The following is a 17578-nucleotide window of genomic DNA, read 5'->3' as shown; positions in this document are numbered from 1 at the left end:
ATATATCTAAAAATTAAAAAATATATGATGTATGATCATATGATATATATATATCATATTTGGTATAAAAAAATTAAAAATCCATCTGAAATTATATAATTATAGACTACATTACTACTTTTGTACTGCAAATATCAGGCAACATAGGACCTTGTTTTGTATAGAAAATTGAAAACTCATGTAGAATTGTATAATTATGGACTTCGTTTGGCATAGAAAATATTGATCATTGTACAGTTTTTCAACTTTGCACATATTATTCATCTCTTGTTACCTAGTATTTTTAATATAAAGTGAATGTATAATTATGATTCTATATGGATTTTAATTTTCTCTTAGATCTTTTATATTGTTCAGAACAATAAAAAATAAGATTTATTATTGCAGAGTTCTTTAAACTTTTCACATAAAGCAAGATCCTGAATCATCTTTTGCTTTCTGTACACAATGCAATATCAATTATGCTATTTTAGTTTTAGTTTGTAACTGTGATTCAAATCCAACAAACTGAATCTGCACATAATTTATAAAACTGAAAAGTATAAGTAGTAAAAATTTGCATATTATTGAGCATGAAGATCCACTTTGAAAATAGAATTCTTTCTCTCATATTTATTTGATTCATTCTTATCAGTAATTTAATTTCTATTTATAATTTCATATTTCATGCACTATTTTTTTTCTATTATAACATATATTTATATTACTCTTTTCTTTGGCTTAATAGATCTTCTAATTTTTAAATACATTGTCTTTCACACTTAATTAATTTTTGGAGCATTAAGCAGCTATTTTTATTTTTCAAATTTTTGTTTTACACAAGATATTGAATGTACATAATTTCATCAAATTCATATTAACAAACTAAAATATTAAATGCAAATTATACATTGAGATTTCAATTGTTTGAATCAAATTGTTTTAAGAAATTAATAGCGTTTTCTACTAATTAGTGCAACACTGAATACAAATCAATTTATATGTTTTCAATGTTAATAAATAATTTAATTTTTTTAAAGCTGGTTTTTCATTATCTTAACTTGATTAGGCTTAACCTGATATTTTATTCAATAAATTTCATTTATGATGATATTATGGATAAAGCTTATTGAATGAAACATCATGTTAAGCTTACTCAAGTTAACCAGATAATGAAAAACCAGGCCTTAATAATAAATTTTTTTTGTCATTACGTTAATCTCAAAATCTTAAAAAGACTAAATTCTTCATTAACACAAACTAAATCGATTTGCATTCAATTGCACCAGTGTTGTACTAACTTTCCTATTAGAAAGCGCTACAAGAATTCCAAGGAATAAAAAATAATTTAAGGTTAAGTTAAAAAATTTAAAGTCTATCACTTACTGTTTCTCTTTCAATTTCTTGTTTTAATTCTTGCACAGAGACCGGTGTGTTGAAGCTGCATTTCAAGGATACTCCCACGATCTTCACATTCAACATTTTTATTTATATAAGATTTGTTTTTAGACTACAAGTCAATACAAGTACGAACATATGCAACTTATTCCAAAACGGGATTGTACAAGATTGTCAGATTTTTTTACGGGTGTCGTCATTGGCGCTCATGTCACCTAACGATATATTTTCATGAGCCGCTCAAATCGACTGTTTTAGCGACAAAACGATCATGTGATAAAAATTGACGCTTGATATTCATCAATTATGATCACCACGTGATCTTTTTTGTCGGAAACGGAGCGGCTTGTGAAAATGTCTTAATGGCAGATATATTAGCGCGATATTAGTCGTGCATGACACCAATATCTTTAGAATGAGAATATCAGTAAAGCTATACACTCATTGGATATCGCGTGTCGCGCACTACGGACATTAAAGTCACTAGATTATAAAGTACAATTGATTTCAGAAATGTCACATAAAAAAGTTCAAGTTCATGCACGTGTGATAATCACACGTGTGATGTGACTATGAATACGGATATAAGAATTTCAACCTATCAGAAATCATGTATTGTGGAATACATAGTTTTTGATAGGTTGAAATTCTTATTCTCTGTTCTCTGTTTCCTGTTCCTTTTATTATTTCAGAGTCCCTTGCATTCTAATCCGAATTAAACGGTGGAAACTAGACCATTGATGCTTGGTATTCGTCAATTTTGATCAAGTTTTGACGGTCGAATCGAGCGTCAGAAAAAAATGCAGCCTTATGCCTCTGGCATACCAGCGCAATGTTCCTTAAAGTCACTAGATCTATAAAGTACCGCAAATTCGCATCCATTCCGCGAAACGCGATCATTTCGAATTTATGCATTTGTATACATGCTTTATTTGGGAAAATGAAGCTGTCAATATGTAAATCAAGATTTTTTTAGTTGTAATTAGTTTATTTATGAACAAAAGAATATATACGATGCTCAATTTATGTGTTCTTTAGTTTAATACGGATTTATTTGTCGTAGAAGTTTTGTGCATAAAAGTGCACTAAGGATATGTGTAAGTACAGTTTAGAACTATTCAGGAATACGAAAGTTGAAATTCTTATATCCATATTCATAGTTAGGCCTTATATTTAAGGCTTCCTTAAATTTATCTTCAGATACTGTACAAATTATTTCATTGACTGCTGAGCATCTAAAGATAATTTAAGGAAGCTTTAAGGGCAAGTCAATAAATTCTTAGAAAATCTGTCAGAGGGTACTCGCAGTGTCATGTCACATTACTTTTTGACAAGTAGCATCTCTCAGCTGATTACTGTCAAATTTTGAGCAGAATTCATCGCGTTTCATTTCTGTAGACGATTAAAGCGAACAACCTTTATATGTATTTTTTGCAAAAAAACAAGTTTCGTGCAATGATCAAACATCTACATATGAAAAGTTTAACGCCGAATGAAATCAAAGCCAAACTGGATAATGTTCATAGCACATCTGCACCAGTGTTTGCGACTATATATAATACAATTGGGAGAATGAATTTAAACGTAATCGTACATCCACATGTAATGCACCTCGTTCGGGATGTCCAATTGAGGTTGCTACGCCAGAAATCATCGATAAAGTCCACGATATTGTTCTGATCGACGAGTGAAAATGCGCGAGCTTGTTGAGGCCATGGGCATATCACATGGCACAGTGATTTCAATTTTGCACGAACAATTGGGTATAAAAAAGCTATCGGCAAGATGCCGCGTTTGCTGTAGACCATGTGACGATTTCAAAACAATGTTTTGAGATGTTTCAACGTAATCCAGATGAATTTCTGTGTCGATTCATTATTGTGGACGAAACATGGATCCATTATTTCACATCCGAGACAAAAGAACAAAACAATGAATTTCATCGGGTGAACCAGCTTCGAAGAAGGCGAAGATCATAATGTCGGCCAGAAAGGTCACATTTTAGTATGCACGCGGTATAATTCATATTGATTACTTTCCGTCAAAGCAAACGATCAATGGCGATTATTATGCAGTCTTATTGAACTGTTTCAACAATATTTTAAAGAAAAAAACGTTCCCATTTGGCGAAGAAGAAAGTGCTCTTCCATCAAGATGCACGGGTTTACCGTGCCCGGCACCGATGGTCAAATTCAACGAATTTCGCTACGAATTGCTTCCCAATCAGCATATTCGCCAGATTTAGTCTCCTGCGACTATTTCCTGTTTTCAAAAAAATGATTCGGAGAAAAGAGATTCACCATCAGAGAGCAGCTCATCGCCGAAACAGAGGCTTATTTTGAAAGATTGGACAAATCATATTATTCGGACGGCTTAAAAAAGTTGGAGAATCATTGGATCAGATATATCGAGCTGAAAGAAGACTATGTTAAGAAATAAAAATGAATCGATCACAAAAAATATGTTTCACTATGTATTTTGAAAAACTTATTGACTTGCCCTCATACAAGATGACTGACTATGAATGCGGGCATTATTCTCTGTTCTCTATTTCCTGTTCTTTTTACTGTGCAGAGCTCTTAAGAATCAACCAACTACAATTCGAGCATTCTTCTGTCGTTCAACTGTAACAGGGGAATACTCGACTGTAGTTAATTGGTTCTTACATTCTGATCCGGATTAAACTTTCGGTGGAAGCTAGGCTAATTTTGATCATGTGATCTGTTTGACTCTGAAAATAAGCGTCAGCATAAAAAAGCACCTAAAAGTTAAAAGTTAAAGGCTGTATTTCAAAATTGTTTGCTAGCGCTGTCAACACCGTTCAACTGTCAAAATCATCATAGCACTGTGGCAGTGCTGTGAGAGAGTAAAGACGTCGCTAATTTTGTTATTTCCTGCTACAGGTACAATTTCATGAGCTGTGTTCCAAAATTGATTGTTAACGCAGGTATATCGTCATAAAAATTATCAACAGCGTTCCAATTTTAGTAAGCATGCAATTGGTGTGAATACACATTTTAAATTGCTCGCCCTCTTAAATACTGTAGTTGCCTCACTTCAGCAGCCGCAAGAAATGACGACAAAATTAGTGATGTCTTTACTCTCTCATAGCACTGCCATGATGAAATTATATAAGGTGAACCATAATTACGCATAATGGCGGAGTTCGACCAATCAAAATTGTACTAATTTGCAGAGTATTTATTTGCAGAACGAATCATATGAATTTCTGCAAATGAACTCAAAAATTGATTGGTTGACAGCTCTCTTCACTACTTTCAACCCACTGCATATTCGTGAGAATGGTTCACCTTACTTTTTATACCATGCAACGTGTTACGATGATTTTTGAAACGGCGTTAACGGTGTCAGCGCTGACAAACAATTTTGGAACACAGTCTCGCTTGTCGCAGCGATAAATGATCACGTGACTGAATTCTCTTTAATTTATCCACTTTCTTGTCGTGACACTGTTGAAAAGTTGGATTAACATCACTCTTATGCAAAGGTTTAAACATGGAACAACAGGATGTAAGCATAACAAGAGTATTTACTTAAGTTATATTCCTTTTCGAAAAAAATTTTACTTGAAATATATATAAGACTTGTAATCGTATAATACTACAATATTTCGAGTAAAATTTTCCTCTGAGAGGACGTTTTGGAATGTAACCTTAGAATTGATGTCATCGCAAAACTTAATAAAAATATACTCATTCGATACATTTCCATTCGAAATAAGAAACTGTAGTAGAATTAAGTAGAAAAATGCGACAGTCAGACAGAATTATTGTATCTCTCTTGTTTAAATTTAGTTTGAATTTTATAGTAATTCTCATTGGTTCCATCATGTTATTCTTGAGCTTATTCAGTCAATAGACGCGAATACAGTGAATGATCAGACTCTGGTAGAGAGACTCTATTGTCATATTATTTTTTCATACAGCACCGAAAGTTTTCAGAAATTTTTCAATCGAAAAGTAAAACATTTCATAAAAATTGCAAAATATGTCTACAATATTTTTAAGACAATTCTGGAATAACAAAATGTCTGCGATTCTTGTACATGAAACTTTGTTGAAAGATTAATGAAATGTTATAGAAAAAAATCTGTAATCTTTTTAAAATATTAAAAAGGTTTCAGCTATTTCTAGTACTTTAAAAATGATATTTAAATATATATACTTGATTGATATACTTAAATTTATGTCGACATAATAAATTAAAATATTATTTAAGTATCAATTAAATAATATTTAAATATCATTTCTGAAATATTTAAAATTTATTAAGAATTGTAATCTATTTATAGATTACTACCAATTATTTTGATTAATTAATCATATATTATATATATACATAATCATAGCATATATACATAATCATTATTAAAAAAATCACACTTTTCACATAATACCATTATTTATATATAAACATTTTTCGCAATTAAAGTAGAATAACTCACGATAACTCAAAATAATATTAAACTGAATTGATAAAAAAATGACTTAGTAAATATTTTGGAGCCATTTTAACATCATGATGATTTTTTATTCTGTTTAAATGTGTTTTTTAATTTATTGCATATAAGAACTTTTAGAAACATTTCTATTAAAACATCTCATATGATATATTACAATCTTTTCAGAATTGTTGCACGTGAGATATGAAAGGTTCAAAATTTTCCGTAACAATCGGTATTATATGGATTATTTTTGAATTATATTTGGAAACCGAAACTAAAATTTTGAAAACATAAATACAAGCTAGAAAGTATTTTTTAGCAGACGATATTATAGTAGTAAGTTTTTGAATTATTTGAAATTTTATATTAAGGGGGGGTTTCGCCTGAATTGGAATTAGGTGTTATTATTTTTTTCATAGTCCTTCATTAATTTTTTTTTAAATTTGCAATGCTTATTTATTATACATTTGTATTTATTTATGATTTTCTTATTAAAAAAATTAATTATTTACTAAGATTGTTAATATGAAATATGCTTCTAGCTAGAAAATTTTGTAAAAATCGATAAGTGATATTTTCATTTTATCTGAAAAAAAAACAACCAAAAGCATATTATAAGAATTTTTTCTATGGGATGAACCTCTCGATAAAAAATTCTAAAAATTGCCGAAATTATAGCGAACAGAAGCACAGGTTTTTTTTACTTATCTTTATCTGCACCTAAAGAAATATTCAATTTAAAAAAGTCAGCAGTTTTTTACAAGTTGACTACGGCAGAAATTTGTTAACGAAATCTCTCGAAACCCGATTAGATTAGAATTAGTTCTCGAGGTCATAGTTCACTGACTTTGAAACGACTTTGTCGTTTCAAGACGAACGCGTTTAAAGTCATCCGATTTTTTTAAAGAGAAAACTCATGTAGAAGGTTGAAAAAAAAATCAAATTTTTTTTTCATAAATCAATAGTATGTAATATATAGAACAAAATGTCATAGAACTGAATTCAAAAATTTAAAGTAGCTATTAGTGCCAACAGCGCGCGGTGCTGAGCGATACCCGCAGATACGCGTCGTTTGATTTCTTATCAATTCTTTTGTAATTGCTAAAAGCAACAGAGGACTTTGTTATTACATTTTGAGGAAGAAGAAGAATTGATGTACGAATCTAATATTGCAGATTAGCATAAAACAGTCTTTTTCTCGAAATGACAATTTTCGGCCTCAATTTTTTCGCGATGGAATGTAGCTTAAACAATTTTTAAATAACAAATTTCTCCTTGCGTACACATATTCTATAGCATCTTCTTTCTCTCTTCACAGCATGAACCTATTTTTTTACATACAGTGAGTATAAAAAGTATTCGTACGAGAAAATTTTTTAAAAAAACTTTATTTTAAAAGAATAAATATTATCCAGCGAGAAATGAGTTATCGAAATGATGTCGAATCGATATAAATTCGATGATTTTAACACCAATTTGATTTGACGTTTAATTAACATTTCTTGTTGGATAATTAACAATTTATTCATAAAGAATAAAATAATCTGTATGTTTATTAAAATTAAATAAATACCAAAATGATGTATATTAATTATACAAAATATATCATCCGAGAAATAAGCGAAAATTAAAAATTATTCGTACAGACGAGAGATTTAGCTTTTAAAATCAGGAATATATACTAAGTTCGTTTGTTTATATTAGAACAGAATATATTCATTGTATAAAATTGCTAATTAATGTTTATTTTCTACAAATAAGGCTTTTTTTATAACGAATTTCCTTGTACGAATACTTTTTGCTCTCACTGTAAATGTTTTGAAATAAATAATTTTTTTTTAGTATTCTTTGTTTTAAACGCAGCTTTTTTTGGAATGTTACTATTTTTTATTTTTGCCTTTTTTTAACTTAAACATAGGTTCATGTTGAGCGTATATTCATTAACTAACATTTTGAATTTTCAGATAAAAACAGCAGTCCCTTCATGGCGCGAAGCATCTTTTTTTATATCCTTATTTTACATTTTATATTTTAATATTTAAATATATATTAAAAATAAGTTTTTTTCAAATTTACAATTAAATAATAAAGTATACTAAAAGTTTCAAAAAGATTGATTCAATATATTCTTCACAATAAATTCCCAAAAATTGATGAATTTTTAGCTATTTATTTGAATTTCTCCCCTTAAGCATTTTATATTTAGTATATATTTGTACGAAATCAAATAAAACGAGTATCTGGCTATTTCGGATGTTTTTTTCAATGGAAAGACTCAGGAAGGGAAGGAGGGCTTTCTAGACTTGTTTGTGTCTGTTTGGCCAAAACAGTTGAGAATTATGTTCTACGTGTCTGCGCGGTTACTGCTTTAAGTAAGTCTTTGTTGGTTTTGCGAATATCGCGAATATAAATATTTAAACTGATTATTCTTAAAATAAGAATTAAGAAAATGAAATATGAATTGAAAAAATTCATCAATTTTTCAATTCAAATATCCTCTTTAATTTTTTCGTAGAGAAATAAAAATAAGAACCTGACAGAATAAACAAAACAGGCAAAAAGAAAAAAAAAATATAAATAAAATAATTTTAGAGAACTGTGAACATGTAAAACAATAATATATTCACTCATCATTTAAAAATTAAATTATGCAATTTGCAAAAGAAAATTTGTTACTTTCGCATTTGTAAAATTTGTTTTTATAAATTTTACAAATTTTAACTGATTTCATACAAAACAAATTGCAAATATGTATTATGGAATTTCACATCTTTAATTACCCAAACAAATCATGCTTTTATATTAATTAAATGCAATTTTCGAGAAATAAGAGGTTATCTCTTTAGGAGACCTATGTCAGTACTGGTAATTTTCTTCTACATATATAAAAAAATATATGTATAAATAAATATATACACATAATGTATGTGTGTGTGTGTGTGTGTCTGTGTGTGTGTGTATTAGATGATCTTTATTTTTTATATTATAAATTTTTTTCTGTAGCACCCTTCAGAATAGTTTCAATCTACAAAAAAAAATAATTTCCTGCTAAATTTCAGCTTGATCAGACAACGGGAAATTGTCTTATCCCTCAGTTCATTATTGTAATGAGTATTGTAAAAAGATTGAAGTCGCTCCTATAATATAGCAAATATTTAATCATGCGTCTCTCACGTTTTTCACCCACGCGTCATTAAAAATAAGAGTAAGGATTAAAGATAAATTCTGAAATATAAAATTTCCAGTTGATTAAGACACAATTCCTTCGTTTGTAACATTTTTTTGCTTCTTTATTTAACGTCTTTATTGTTGGGGAGAAAAAGCTGCGTCAATTGGTTTTCATCGTTACAGCTATATTTCAACGAAACATTAATCAAACGAGTGACTAGGTGACGAGAAGCGCGAACCCTCATCCTGATACTTTCTATTATTTACAAAAAGACGGAGAAAGAGAACAGAAACGGTTTGTCATACACTGTACAATCGAGGCTGTGTTTTAAAATTCACTGCTGAAAATGTATAGTATATGTAACGTAAATTTTAGATTTTCAATGCTGGTAGTGAATTTTGGAACACAGCCTACTAGGTCTACGGTGTTCGGTATATTTGCGTGTTCACGAAAATACTCTGTAACACGCAACCGATTTTCCTTTTCTTTTATTCTACACGAAGCAACTGAACCATACAATTAGTTATGTAAACAAAAAAGTATGATTCTACACAGAAATTTGATCGTTGAGTGTAAAGCGCACCGGAAACCATTAATGCATTTAATACATTATCGCAGGCATAGTATTGCAACTAATTTCGTGTGTCATATGACCTACGCCTACGTTCCAATATCCTGATTCTGTAACTTTTAACGACAATTTGATATCATTATGTCTTGTTGCTAGGATTTTTCAATATATAATCTTTGCGTGACAATATAACAGTATTGAAACTGTCGTTAAGAATTACAGAATCGCAGTACTGAATTCGTTTTCGAATATAATAATAAAATTAATATTTTATTTAAGTTTGAATATTTTACGCACAATTTCACAACGTCATCATGTGATGAATATTTTTACTTTAATTTGATATTATTAATAATTGATAATGCCAAAATTGGAATCGAAATATATTGTACATTTTCTATTTGAATTCATATGCATAAGTGAAAAATTTAATTACCTGTTTGCGCTTCACACAAACAGTTAAATTTTATCCTTTTAAGACAATCTTTTTTTCAATATGCTTGACAAATTGGTCATTGAATTGACATAAAATTACTTACATAACAATAGATCAAAGTAATATTTCGTCGTATAAAAAATTAACTTTTTTATTTTTTTCCCGAATATGATATTCAATATAATATTCAAAGAATTGAAACTGCGAGTCAATAAAACATCTCATAAATCTGTTGCAAGAAATATTGCCGGTTGCGCCCTTAAAAGTAACTCTAAAAATCGACAGATTACCCGTTATTCTATTTACATTCTACAATACTATATTGAGGATTACAATCCTCTAGATTTTCGGTCATTCATGAAGTACTGCCAATTTTCGTAGGATATAGCGAGAAAATAAATATTTAATATCTACACCAGTGGAAATTACTCGATACTTTTGGAAAATAAAAATACTAAAAATATAATCTATATATAAAATAATGAAAAACAATCAAATAATCATTGTTAAATGCGAAAATTGTTCCTTAATTAAAATTGTATAAATAATTTCTAAATTCATTCACTTCATAAACAATTTCTATAGCAATAGAAACAATTAATTGTTTAATCACAATTCTTATTGTCTTTAAGTAAAAATAAAATTTCATGCTTAAATATGTCTAAAGTTTAATAATTTTAATCAAATCTGCAGACCTTCTCCAATGACCGAATGTCATCTCCGTCGATTTCTTTAACTAATCTTCTTAAACTAATTAATCATTGACGCGAGAAACTCCTTTCATGTCACTATGCCGCTTAACTCTTTGACTGATAATTAATCCAAGTACAATCGATATGTTTATAAATAAAATTATTAGATTATTGAACAATTCTTATTATTTGTCAATAAAAGATACTAAAATTTATTTCAATAATTCTCAAGAATAATTCATAATTTTAAAATTTTTAAATGTATTAAATGTATTATCACATAATTAAATACATAAATATTATTGAGTTCAATATAGAAATAATTATTTATCATAAATAGCTTTCAAAATTTTCTTTAAGAATGCGATGACATTCAAACAGTCATAATACTTTATAATACTTTATTCGTCGAATAAGTATTAAATAGCAGTCAAAGGGTCAACGCAAGCGCACAAGTGAAATATCACGTCAGCGTTACAATAAAGCGGACTCAATATGAGCCGTCATAATAGTTGAATAATTTTAAATTGATCTATCTCTTTTATTATTTCGAGGCGCCGCATTCCGTTCTGACGGCGGGAGGCTCTTCAGATTCTCGAATCCTAGAACCTCCTTTAGACCCCTGAGGATTTTTAGGAACACGAAAGCCCATTCGTTGATTAAATCATACATCCCGCGGACTTTTGTCCAGAGAGATCGCTACATTTTATTTACACAGTTTGACGTCGGCGGCCTCGAAACCAACTACGGGAGCGAGATAGCGATCGACTTCATTCGTACAAGATGAATCAGGAAATGTCTAAGAAAAAAATTCATGTATGCATATAAAGCCAAAGTGAATCAAGTTTGTCTCATCTCATTGAGATTCACTTTAAATACAAAATCATATTTAAGGATTTTTTTAATATCTATTTTAGCTTTGAACGATGCTTTATATACCTATAGTTGGATAAAGTACGGATCATTGCCAGTTTCGTTGTGCTGCTGAAGAGCGTGATACAATGCACGATGACCAGCAGCTGCAAGTCTTTCCATTCAGTATACAATTTTAGAAAAATATATATGCTGATTTTCTTTTTTAACAAATAATAATTTAGTTTTATAATCAAATTTCTTCTCGAGATTGCGATTTCAAATTCGTCGAAGCTGTAAAAATTGAGATTTGATCGCGATTAACTAAAAGATAAAGAATCGGCTTTTTGCGAAATCCCGAAAATTGGCCGAACGATCGATCGCATGCCGCTTGTATTTTTCATAAGTCCAGTCGACGCACTAATGCTAATTAACTATTCGAAATACGACGATTTGTCGGCTTTTAATTGCGCAGAAGCTACGAGGTAACTCGCTTTGTCGCACCCATGTTCGCACCCATCGCGATTTCTTTTGCGGTATCAGTCTCATGAGAAGGCGCTTGTGGAATAAAAGAAGGCACTTCGTTGCATCCTCTTCAGGCACACTTTTTGATATGTCAACTTTTGGCCAGATCAGTTCCTGTATCTATGCCTATTCCTTCCCCGAAATTTCTTCTGTCTCTTTAGATTTCGGTCTTTTTATACGCTCCCAAACTTTTTTTCATCTTTATGTCTGCTCCTTCTATGTTTCCGTCATTCAGTTTTGTTAAATCTCTTTAACGTCTTCCCTAATTCCTCTTTTCATTTCAATCTCTTTAATGTTTTTCCTTGATTTCTTGACTAGAGCCTCTTCTTGCTTTTATCAATAGTCATCGTGTTTTTATTGATAATTTTCAGATTCCTCTTCGGGGTTTTCAGGCTTCCGGACAGGCTTTTGGCCGTCAATAGACATAAATAGTTTTTAGCTGATCCTTCAGCTCGGGGGGAATGGCACAGGTATCTGTCTCTTTACCCTTTACTAATCGACGCCAGCGTCCACCAAGGTTCTTGCGGAAGCCCTTCGCAAATCCAGGCCGGTCCGACGGCAAAGCGTGTACGAGGGTATCCTGTAAAATCAGAGATTGTTTTATACATCATTCACCATTAAAACGGAAAATAACCCTGACGGAAACAAAATTTTTACAAAAAAATACAGAAAAACTACATAGATTGAGACAAGATCTTAGAAATTCTTAATTTTTTAGATGTTCGTAGTGGGATGTGAATGGCGTTGTTCGACATCGAAGGATTTCTAGATTTTTTTAGAAAAATAACGCCGCTCTACATCCCACTATGAATATATATGAAAAACTAATAATTTCTAAGCTCTTGTCTCAATCTATGTAATTTTTCGTAAATCTTTTCTGCCAAGGAAATCAATAAGTATATTATGTATTATTTACATTGTGCAAAAGTATTGTTACAAAAGTATGTCGTATTATTTACATTGTAGGCTTAAAATCTATGAAAATTAACGTGGTAAAATAACGAATTGGAAAACAATCTCATTAAATCTGTTAAAATCTGAAATATTTTAATTAGATACCGTACTTTTTCGCCAATTTTGAAGTTTTCGTATCGAGTATGACACATTGAATCAGATTCTATCCAAGCAAAGTACTTCATTTCGAAATTGACCAAAAAAAGTGGAATTTCATTAGATATTTATTCGCATTTCTGAAACGCGATTTGCTTATCATTTTTTCGCGATCGTTCTAATGGCTTAAACATATTAAATGATATTTTATTTACAAAGATCATAAAAATTTAGCTGCTTAAGATTAGCAAATTTGCATTATTGGTTAGAATCGCGACGTCCTGCCAATCTCGCAGACGAAAGAATGGTATTTCGTGAACCTCGACAACTACACCCTATTCGGGACCAGGCTGGTAAGCGGCAGTAGATAGACGCCCACCGATGCTAAATTTAGTGTCAGACCGGAGAAGCAAAGCTGCACCCATTTCGCCGATGTATTTATACATACATTCTGCGGCTTTATTATATCTCACGTGGTAATTTTATCGCTAAACTATAGTCAAAAGTTTAATCCATGTTGTCGTGACATAAAAATTCATTGTTGTTCATTCATTGTTATTACGTTTATTACTAATTAAACGTGAATATACACAACACTTTTCATTTTACATTCGATCATGTTAATATAAAAAAAGTGTATTTCTTCATTCAATGGTGATTAGAGAAACTAAAAATATTACGCGATCGATTCAAACTTATCGAATAATCGGTGTCAAATTATTAAAAGCGACGATTATTTTAAGCGTTCTATCTAAAGCAGTCTTCTAATTATATCCTTCTGAATAAAAAGTTAATTTTTCTAATTAATTCACGAGCTTCCCTTTCACAAGATCGATAAATTATGACGCGACCTAATTGTGATGAGGACCTAATTGTAATAAACTTCTTGATTGAAAAAAAAAAATCTTTAATGTTCTGTCATACTTTTCATATGTAATGTTGATGAGGTCAAATAAATTATAAAAAAAAACAATGTTATTGCATTCGTCGCGATCGAATCGACTTTACGTTAGGTTGAGTGGTAAAAGGCGCATCGCGACTATAACCAATCAGCGATTGCCATTTGAACGGCGGGAATAATCGATCGTCCGCAAAGTAGCGTGAAACCGCGATGGCCGCGGGTCACTGTCCCGACTATCGATTGACAGGCTTCTTATTTTTTCTGAGTCTTATGGAGGATGTATAAAAAAACATAAATCAAATAGCTGGGATTCTAGTTTATCGATTTTTTTTTGAGCAGTTTTTTTGTTCAAACTTATAGAATTGTAAAAACATGATAGCAGAATTTCAAATTTTATTTAATATTAAATATCAAATTTTATTTAATATTAACAAAAGGTATTTCAATTCTATAAAAATAAAACTGCGTGATTTTAGAGAAAAATTAAGATTTGTGCTTGTTTATGATATGTTAAAAAATGTTGAATAAGTCTCTTTCAATTTCAAAGTAAATAGTTTACCCTTTAATTCGAAGCATAATAAAGTCTTTAATATACGGAGGATTAAAAAGTATGAGCCGATATTTTACTGAGGAGGAAAAAAGGAAAATGAGTCGTAAGATTTATTGTCATTCTTTTTTCTTGTGAGGAAAATTATCCTTATAGAATATTTGGTTGAGTTTACCGTTTTCTACATCGAGGATCTTTTTTTCGGGTGCTCAGGCCGATATACGCGACCTCGAGTCGTTGGAACGTAGCAGGGGTAAACCAGTAAAATCTAGTCATACTGGCTCCACCGGTTAGTCGGTTAGCCATTGCGATGGTTAGATCGACTAACAGATCGCGAGAAGCGATTAAGAATAAACTTTATGCCGTTGACTTTAGCTAATTGTACTTTACGGGGCAAGGTGACTCGAAAAAATATTTGAATAAATTCTTTTCCATATTATTGTCATCATGGACAGATATATGAAAGATCTGATTGAAATAGTTTTAGCATTAATAGTTTAACATTTTGATTACACTTTTGTAAATCTCTCACAGAATCTCTCGATACAATCGATTCTGCTACAGTTGTCAAAATGGAAATCGATATTATTTCATTGTATGAATAAATGTATATATATATATATATAGGTATTTTTATGTGCTTAATTTATATTTAATTCATATAAATTAATTTATATAAAATTTGAATTCAAAAGATTTTGTCCTGGATGAAGAATAAGGAAACTACAAGAATTTCATATCCCTCTATAGGTGACTAATTGTTTAAAAACAAACTACATTTTCAGTCATCATTTTATTATTTATAAAGATAGAAAAAAAATTTATATTATTTAATAAAGATAAAAAAATTGAGAAAAAGATTGAAATCTTTTGAAATGATGGTTCTTCAATACTGAGCAGAAACAAAAGTTGAGAACCGTCGAGTGTCAGTTGTAAAATACAAAATGTACGTACAAGGTGTGTACCAACCTGATCGTTGTACAACGTGTACTGCGCCGGTGGCATGTGAGGGGGAGGGTACGGGGGCGGGAATTGCCACGCGAACGGATCGACTGGATTGGCGGACGGCGTCACCGTCGTCGCGAATACATGCTCATCGCAAACGCTGTTGCCGAGGTCGGTCGACATAGTGGTCGTGGACATCTGCGTGCAGCAATCGTCTGGTGCCCCGAGCGTCGCCGGTGCCCCGAGCGTCGCAAGTGACGTCGCTGTTTGTACCACTGCTTCGGGGTGCACCGCGTCCACGCTTGAATGATGGTCCTCGCGCTTTCGCAGCTTGCTGCGAACAAGGCGAATCGCAATCATAGTTCCGTTGCTCCCAACCATCTTCCTGCACTTTTGGTACAGCCTCGCGAGCTTGCTTGTCTTCGCGACCGCGTTCCTGGAACTCGGCAGCTCGTTGGAATTCTTTGAGCTCTCCAGGGTATACACGAGTTCCCGAAGCTCAGAGGGACCGAAAGTCTAACAAAATTTTGAAATCGGTTCCGTAAAATCGCGATCCATCCAGAATTTATGCGGATTTTATATCTGAAAGATCCAGCTAGGTTTCGAAAATGAGAGCTTTTGATTCGTCCGAACTCTGAAATTCTGAGAACTCCAAAGTTACGCAAGCCGACACGGTTCTGTGGAGTGCGGCGACGTACGTTCCATTCGAATTGTCAAGGATTCGGAGTCGAGAATTGTCGGATTTCCTTCGAGCGACTTGGGGAATTCTAAAATATGAGGAAAAAAATGAACATAGATTCTTTCCTCTCTCAGTCTATATCTCTTTCTCTCTTGCGCGCTTTTTATATTATACGGCGCGTGGAGCCGTCATCAAATCAGCTGTCTCTCTTCGCATCCGAGAGACGATTTCTCTCTGTGTTTCTCTTTATTTTCTTTAACGTAATCGTTACCCATCAGTTGACTCAGAATTTTTAAACCGATACTTTTGTATTCATGCGTCTTTGCAGCAGAGATAAATGCGGACAAAAAAAGTCTGTCTGTCTGTCTCTCTCTCTCTCTCTCTCTCTCTCTCTCTCTCTCTCTCTCTCTCTTTCACCAACTTTCTTCTCTTGTTCTTCCCGTTAGAGTTTTAAGAATACATCGACCTTCTTTCTAGGTTACTCTCCATCTCCATCGCATACACAATCCCTATTTCCACCTTGCTCTGTCAAACGACTTTACTAACGCACTCTCCAATATTCTCTCTCTTTATCGACTTGTGCCTCACTTGTAGCTAAGGATATCACCATTTACACTTGCGCGATATTCGCACTGACTAGCTTCGTAAATCCTTGGCACTCGATATCAAAAGAACTATTTTTCCGTATTTTCTTTTTATTTCTCCTATCACGCGCACGTGGACATGAATTCGAACGAAGGAACGGCGCACGGCGTTGTACCTCACTGCCGAAAGGCCGCAGCCGATATAACTCCTCTACAACTACCTCCGTCCGTTCATCGTTCGCAAACTAGCGCGCATCTGAATCGGCGAACAATGTGTGACTGTCTCTTATACCGCTCTGTGACGTCACGCGCGAGCACGGCTGCGATTGGCACGCGTCGCGCACGACGACCAATAGGCACCGCGGCGAAATTCAAACGGTATACGGCGCCCGCCTGCTCGCCGCGCCACCACAACTCGCGCTCATCGTCACAGTTGTCGCGCCGGAAGGCCGACCAGGCGGACTTACGTCTATACATCACGTAATCGTGACATATAACCGACGACGACGACGACGCGAAGCGACAGCGGCGACCGTTGGCGACCGTGGCCTCTTGTTTCGTTTCATCGTCGTTTCTAACACATTTCTTTCGTTTTTTTTTTACTCAGTGTTTTTTTTTACTCACGTTATCGCGATGTATTGCAATGGTTAACAGAAATTTATTTATTATATAATCGTCCTGAGTTCTGAGTATTCTAAGGGGAATTTACGCACTTGATGCAGGCCATCTTTCTTTATTTTCATGATAGTTCTCGCGATACATTTGCCGCGTTTTATATATATATA

The 17578-nt window shown here is 32.4% G+C and overlaps 2 protein-coding genes across 6 annotated transcripts in view; both read right to left on the bottom strand.

Moving 5' to 3' along the window:
* Positions 1-1516, bottom strand: part of LOC108686452 (protein SDE2 homolog) — a 2815-nt gene extending 1299 nt beyond the window's left edge. The window contains exon 1 of the mRNA XM_018191767.1: positions 1366-1516. Within this exon, the coding sequence (XP_018047256.1) occupies positions 1366-1461 (96 nt within the window). The 5' untranslated portion in view covers positions 1462-1516. The remainder of the gene's footprint in view (positions 1-1365) is intronic.
* A 9552-nt stretch (positions 1517-11068) lies between these two features.
* Positions 11069-17578, bottom strand: part of LOC108686453 — a 140142-nt gene continuing 133632 nt past the window's right edge. For 3 of the 5 annotated variants that reach the window (XM_018191770.1, XM_018191768.1, XM_018191773.1), the window contains 2 exons: positions 15540-15864; positions 11069-12667 (listed from right to left, as the gene is read on the bottom strand). In XM_018191770.1, coding sequence (XP_018047259.1) covers positions 12503-12667; positions 15540-15864 — 490 coding nt within the window. In that variant the 3' untranslated portion in view covers positions 11069-12502. The remainder of the gene's footprint in view (positions 12668-15539; positions 15865-17578) is intronic. The other 2 variants (XM_018191772.1, XM_018191771.1) reach the window with 2 other exon arrangements.

This window comes from Atta colombica, unplaced genomic scaffold (assembly GCF_001594045.1).
Source record: "Atta colombica isolate Treedump-2 unplaced genomic scaffold, Acol1.0 scaffold181, whole genome shotgun sequence".
Lineage (NCBI taxonomy): Eukaryota > Metazoa > Arthropoda > Insecta > Hymenoptera > Formicidae > Atta > Atta colombica.
Note: the sequence above shows the minus strand (reverse complement) of the source record. Positions and strands in the feature narration are given on the sequence as shown.